This window comes from Cetorhinus maximus, chromosome 16, assembly GCF_964194155.1.
Source record: "Cetorhinus maximus chromosome 16, sCetMax3.hap1.1, whole genome shotgun sequence".
NCBI classification, from domain to species: domain Eukaryota; kingdom Metazoa; phylum Chordata; class Chondrichthyes; order Lamniformes; family Cetorhinidae; genus Cetorhinus; species Cetorhinus maximus.
The window spans coordinates 80,057,334-80,064,741 of NC_135894.1; the positions used below are offsets into that span (position 1 = coordinate 80,057,334).

Sequence of the window (7,408 nt, forward strand, 5' to 3'; positions counted from 1 at the left end):
TCCACTGACCTGTCAATGGCCATTGAGGCCATTGACAGGATCATTTAAGCAATTAAAGGACCTGCCCATCCAACCTTAAGGCTGGCGGGATGGCCAGGAGCCCTGCCGGCAAATAGAGAAAACATGAAACCTCATCCAGCAGTGAGATAAGGTTTCATGCAGGGTTTTAAAAATTTTAATAAAGTTATTCTGTAAATTATGAACATGTCCCATCTCGTGACATTGTCCCGCCCAGGTAAAATGGCGGCAGGGCCCACTTCGCTGGCGGGAATTGGCTCCCCACCCACTGGAGATTGGGTCGGGCCCTCCCGCCCGACAGGCAGAAAATTCTGCCCTATGAAGCAGTTCATATCCATATGCAGCAAGACCTGGACAACATATAGGCTTGGGCTGATAAGTGGCAAGTAACATTAACACAAGTACCAGGCAATGACCATCTCCAACATGCAATGATCTAACTGTATCCCCTTGACATTTAATGGTATTACCGTCGCTAATTCCCCCGCTATCAACATCTAGCTGTGGGGGATTACCATTGACCAAAAACTGAGCTGGAACAGTGATATAAATACTGTGGCTACAAGAGCAGGTCAAAGGCTGGGAATTCTGTGGAGGGTAACTCACCTCCTGATTCCCCACATCCTGTCCACCATCTACATGACGCAAATGAGCAGTGTGACAGAATACTCTCGACTTGCAGCTCCAACAACACTCAAGAAGTTTTACACCATCCAGAATAGATATGAGAAGAATTTTTTTCTCTCAGAGGGTCATGAATCATTGGAAGTCTGTTCCCCAGAGAGTCATGGAGGCAGGGTCAATGAATATTTTTAAGGCAGCAGTGAATATATTCTTGACTAACAAGGAAGTCAAAGGTTATCAGGGGTAGGTTGAATGTGAGGCCACAATCAGATTAGCCATGATCTTATTCAATGGCATAGCAGGCTTGAGGGGCCGAATGGCTGCTGCTCCTAATTCATGTGTAGGACAAAGCAGGTGCTTGATTGGCACCACATCCACTATCTTAAATATTCACTAGCTCCACCACCAGTGGCAACAACGTACCACCCACAAGTTGTAGAGCAGCAGGTTTCCAAGGCTCCTTCTTCTACAGTGCATTCCAAACCTGTAACTTCTACCATCTAGAAGAACAAGGGCAACGGACGCATGGGAATACCACCACCTGAAAATTCCATTCTGAGTCATGTACCATCGAGATCTAGAAACATATCACCGTTCCTTCACTGTCGCTGGATCAAAATCCTGGAACTTCCTCCCTAACAGCGCTGTGGGGGTACCTGCACCACACAGACTGTAGCAGTTCACCATCACTTGCTCAAGGGTAATTAGGGGTGGGCAATAAAAATGCTGGCTCAGCCAGCGATGCTCACATCCTGTGAAAGAATGAAAAAAAAGGCAGCACAGAACTACCTCCTCCAGAGCCTCCTCAATGCCAACGATGCCCACGTCCCATGAGCGAATATCAAAAAATTACATAATTTAAGAAAGAATTATGTCATATGGCACAAAGAGATTCTGATTGAAACCCAAAAGGTGGTAAAAAAAACAGTAGCTAGAAGTAAATATATTTGGGAATGTTTTAACATGGCTGGGGGATGGGGTGGAGCGGTAGTTGTTGGAACTGGACAGAAATCCTCCTTGGGAATGACTCGGAGGCCCAGGAGATTTTTATTGATAAGCCTTATTTGAAACCAGTCGGTCAGAAAGCAGCAGCTGGCCAGCAGGGTGAGAGAGAAAATCTGACAACCCGGACTTGCCTGTCAGCATTAGAAACTGAGTCCAACCAGCAAGATAATTCTAGGGGGCAGAATGTGTCGGGACACTCCTGGTCCTTGAGCCCCACTTGGGACATTTATTTTTGCAAGTTATCTCCACGGGCCTCCCCCCCACCGCCCCCTTGCAGACCAGCTCATTAGACAGAGCGACTGTGGCAGGTGGGTTCTATGCTCAGAATGTCAGTTTAAATGCCACTGGGGTCCCATTATGTTCATTTGTTGGGAGTCCGGTGGGCACTTCATCTACCACCCATACTAGCAGATTTAAAATCAGGCAACGAGTAAGAAATGCAGCCGCTCCATTGCAACTTCTCTCTGCATTGTTCCCACTGAGCGGGAAGGGTTAAAATCACTGTGTACAACACTCGATGATCTGCAATAACCCTTATGCAATCACCTGAAATTCTCATTCATGGTGTTATTGCAATGAGAAAGGAAGATTTATATAGCACTTTTCATAACCTCAAGGTGTCCCAAGTGCTTTACAGCCAATTAAATACTTTTGAAGTGTGGTCATTGTGGCAATGTAGGAAATAAGAGCACGCAAGAAGATGGCTACAAAGAATGGTAGGTAAAATAGGTGTACAAATTTATGTTTGGCATTTAGGATAATTCTACATAATAACCTTGCCTTTTAACTTAATTTGTGGTAATGGGTAAAATGTAATTCTGGTTTTAATGCCTCCTTTCCAAAATAGTTTTCATTAACTTGGGAGATGGCACGAATACCTCCATTTATATGGATGTCAGTCATTTTATTAGCCACTCTTAAAAGACTATAAGCATATCTTACTAAAATACTAATTTTCTATAATAGCCAGGACAAACAGTAAAACAAATTGATATATAATCAAAACATATAAGGCCAGAACAAAGAAGTGCCCTGGAGTGAGCAAGCAATGATCTCAGACCAGTGATTTAAGCCAAGTCTGATCAAGTATAAAAAAGCGCAAGATTCATGAAATCAAAGAAAGACACAAAAAGGAAGAAATCAGAATGGCTCGATTTATTACATTCAGTGTGTAACGCACAGTGTGCTATCAAAGTATCAAAAGTTATTGGCCTTTAATAGCTCTGAAATAATTAACAATTCAGTACATGTACCACATTCAAAAATTCCACTGTCTGGAATGAATGTCAACAAATTCAAAAAATATGGAAATAATAATAGGTATATGAAAGTTTCTCAAATAATGTCACCTTCAATTTCTATTGTGATGTTTTATTTCACTGATTCTAGAGTATTAAAAACTTTGAATCTCTATTTATCATATATTGAAAATAAATATTTTCCACTTCCATCTTTTTAATATCCAAATTTTTATAAATATAAACTTAGCTCTAATGTTGTGGGAAATAATAACATTACATCTATTATAAAGGAAACAGTCTTTGAGAAACACACCAGCATATTAAAGTAATCAATTCCATTGATCTCCAATTTATTGCTCTTATATAAAAAACAGTTCACATGCTTTTAAAAAATTGACAAAACTTAGAATACATAAAATAATTATTTGCAAGGTTGGCACACATGATTGTAACTCAGTTCTGTATCAAGGCAGAATGCACATTGCTCAGAGATTTTTGATGACTGATAGAGATATGGCTCTTCGTTCCTAACCCTTTCAATGAAAACAGTAGAAAGTCTGTTGCTCGGTCTTTGTTTATGTTGTATTTAGAAACTGCTTTTGTCCACCTCTGATCACCTCAAATGGTAGTTTAAAGGTAGTTTAAAAAAAAATTACATATTTATACTTAGTTCACTTGTTTGCACTGTTTAAACATAATCCAATTCTGCTGGAAACAATTTCAGTACATTTTCCTGATACAAAAAAAAAGACAATGAATATATAGCCACTGTGTTAAGCTCAGTGTTACACATATTACCTTAATTTTATGAAACAGTGCAGCAAAAGAAAATTGAAAGCCTTTCTGCTTTCAGGTTTAACATGGAGCAGCCTTGTTTAGCTGCATTAATGGACCCAGTCTTTGGGATTTTTCAATACCTCTATAATTTCTGCCTCTTTTGTGCCCTTGGCAGGATTATGCATGTATTCCCATCTGCAGGACAAAATCAAACATGGAATATGAATAAAGTGCAGTCATAACACTTAGAAAAAATCCACTAATGTAATAGTTATATTCAGTGCCAGAGTGGTTAACGGGCAGTAATTAACACTTGCAATCTCGTTAAAAGAGTTGAAATAGATTTACAATGACAATTTCATTGGTGAGGTTATGTTGTATCTATTGTTTAAGTACATGAGCTTCACACTGCTTAATACATTTGAACAAGAAGCCAGACAGTGAGGTGCAGCTTTTGTCATGAAAATGGTGAAGCAGCGCATTGCCCACAGTAACTTCTTGATTTTTGTGCATCTGCCCTCACCTGAAATTGCTGTGGCATTTGACCTTAAATAAAGCCTCACCATTATTTTGATAGCAACTTTTGACCCAATATTGCAAACTAGAAGTGTGACAAATGGGCTGAAAGTACAATTTCTCACTCCAAAATTGTGTTTGAATTGCCCTCGATCACCATCTCCCTCTATTAGAGCAGACTTGTATGCTAAATCAAAGCATGAGAAACATAACACATTTCTTTCTTGGTGTTTTACGTGCTTCTCTGGTTTCTTGTCCTCTTCCTCTAATCTCCACCCTCCATCATCTTGTCTAAGTTTTGCATCAAAATTCACTTTCTGCTTGCTCCTAACTTAGAATTATGTCATTGAATGGGAGACCTTATCTATCTTGTCCCCGCCATCACCAAAAACACTATCTTATAGTCATTTCAGCATAGCTCGAGAACATAGGTTAGCCATTAGATAAGAGCATTTAAAAAAATATATATTCATTTACAGGATGTGGGCTTTGCTGGCTGGGCCAGCATTTATTGCTCAGCCGTAGTTGCCCTTCAGAGGTGATGGTGAGCTGCCTTCTTGAACCGCTGCAGTCCATGTGGTGTAGGTACACCCACAGTGCTGTTAGGAAGGGAGTTCCAGGATTTTGACCCAGCGATAGTGAAGGAATGGTGATATATTTCCAAGTCAGGATGGTGAGTGACTTGGAGGGGAACTCCCAGGTGGTGGTGTTCCCATGTATCTGCTGCCCTTGTCTTTCTAGATGGTAGTGGTCGTGGGTTTGGAAGATGCAGTCTAAGGAGCCTTGGTGAATTCTTGCAGTGCATCTTGTACATGGTACACACTGCTGCTACTGTGCGTCGGTGGTGGAGTGGGTGGATGTTTATGGATGTGGTACCAATCAAGTGGGCTGCTTTGTTCTGGATGGTGTCAAGCTTCTTGGGTGTCATGGGAGCTGCACTCTCCAGGCGACTGGGGAGTGTCCCATCACACTCCTGACTTGTGCCTTGTAGATGGTGGACAGGCTTTGGGGAGTCAGGAGGTGAGTTACTTGTTGCAGGATTTCTAGCCTCTGACCTGCTCTTGTAGCCAATGAGGAGAGGGCACTAAGGAAATAAGGAGGTGATAAAGGAGGGCTATTTGGTTTTGTTAGCAGAAGGAAATAATTTTTTCACAAACAAATCCCATTCCAACTATATTATGAAATGTATTTTAGGGAATGGGGTTTCAGGGTTAGAAATATCAAGACCATCCATAGGTTTCACCTATGAGACAGAATAAGTCTATGAGATAGAATGAGAATACACAGCAGGGACAAATAGCAAAAGTGGTATAAACTTCTTCATATTTTTGTTAGTAATTCAAAATAATTAATCTTTCAGAATCTTGGAGAGTATACATTATGCTAATAGGAAACAGCGTTAATTAAAACCAGCACAACTTCACTTAATCCTTCATTATGGATCTAACCCCTTGGCTTAAATGATGTCACTGCATCTCAGTGTAATACCATAAAAGTTAATGGACAAGTGATGGCGAAAATGTGAGTGCCCGTGCTGATCCCTTACCTAGCTGTCAGTGGGAGAGACATCAGAATGCTTTCAATCCTCGATCCTGGAGTTGCAAGACCAAACTTTGTTCCTCGGTCATAAACTAGATTGAATTCTACATATCTAAAAAAGAGAGGTCACAAGGGAAAAAAAAAGCTAATATTAGGAGCAAGGAAGGCAGTACAGCCATTTCAGGTTATGTCACAGTAATAAAAACAGAAAATGCTGAAAATACTCAGCAGGTCTGGCAGCATCTGTGGAGACAGAAACAGAGTTATGCTTCAGGTGAAAGGTCACTGACCTGAAGCTTTAACTCTGTTTCTCTCTCCACAGATGCTGTCTGACCTGCTGAGTATTCCCAGCATTTTCTGTTTTTATTTCCGATTTCCAGCAATGCAATATTTTGCTTTTGTATGTCAGGATAATGGTAGATTGCAGCAAAATGCAGAGCTATTATCTTTCTGCAAAAATTTAATTGTTTGGTGACGGATAATATAACTAAAATCTATGATAATGGACTATAGCTTTAAAAGCGATTTGCTGAAAATAAATCTGCATCATTTAGAACCATCATGGGCCTCTTTCTGCCTCTCTACTTTCACTACCAGTAGACAAAGCTAGGATTTGAAATAATCCTACTGTTAGAGCTGCAAGTTAAGTAACGAGTTAAATATGTTCAAACCAAGTTCGGATCTTAGAAACTGGCATTAATGAGAAGCTCTGTCCAAATGATCGCCAAATAGCACCACCTACTGGAACCCATTTGCATCTGTCCCTTCAGGATTTATTAGACCAATTGTGCACAAGAAAGAACAGTTGCACTCTGAAGGAAAAGAGAGAAAGGTTAGATTGTAGGGTTATGTACTACTTCAGAAAATATTGGTGCAATCCAACCTGATCATGGTCTACAATAAATTGCTTCTTAGATGAGGTTAAAAGTAAATTTTGGGCCATCTATCTAATGTCTTGCCCTTCCAGCTTCCTTAAAGTCTGATGTCCTCTGCACCAGTGTCTGGAGGATGTACCCTCTAAGCTGCCATGCAGCAATCATGAGGTACTGTACAGGCTGTTCACAAGCTGGCCCCTTTAAGGTACCGCACATGTAAGAAAGCAATGACTTACATTTATATAGCGCCTTTCATCACTGGGCATATCGAAGCGCTTCACAGCCAATTAAATGCTTTTTGAAGTGTAGTCACTATTGTAATGTGGGAAATGGGGCAGCCAATTTGTATATAGCCAGTTCCTACCAACAGTAACATGATAATGACCAGATAATCTGTTTTTTGGATGTTGATTGAGGGATAACTATTAGCCAGGACACCTGGGATAACTCTCCTGCTCTTCTTCGAAATAGTGCCATGGAATCTTTTACATCTGCCCGAGAGAGCAGATGGGACCCCGGTTTAATGTCCCAATAGGAAGACAGTATCTCTGACAGTGCGACATTCCCTCAGGTACCACAAATTGAAACAAACAGGTTCAATACGACAAAGGAAATTTAGAGAGATCTTTGTTTTTAGGTCCTGTTATTTGCTTGCACAGAATTAACCCTGATCACCACCTGCACTACTTTCCTCTGTACGAGGCGCCCTGAAGTTCCAAACAGGGCACCCTCTTCACACCTATCTCAGGCAGCCATACGCCCATTTTGCCAGCCATCAAACAGCCGGTTGGGTACCGGTGAAAGTAGAGGGGC

General features: G+C 40.9%; 1 protein-coding gene across 1 annotated transcript in view; it reads right to left on the reverse strand.

Moving 5' to 3' along the window:
• Positions 1-2,787: 2,787 nt before the first annotated feature.
• Positions 2,788-7,408, reverse strand: part of cpox (coproporphyrinogen oxidase) — a 22,456-nt gene continuing 17,835 nt past the window's right edge. Inside the window, exons 6-7 of the mRNA XM_078560164.1 lie at positions 5,728-5,832; positions 2,788-3,860 (exon numbers count right to left, since the gene is read on the reverse strand). Of these exons, the coding sequence (XP_078416290.1) occupies positions 3,773-3,860; positions 5,728-5,832 (193 nt within the window). The 3' untranslated portion in view covers positions 2,788-3,772. The remainder of the gene's footprint in view (positions 3,861-5,727; positions 5,833-7,408) is intronic.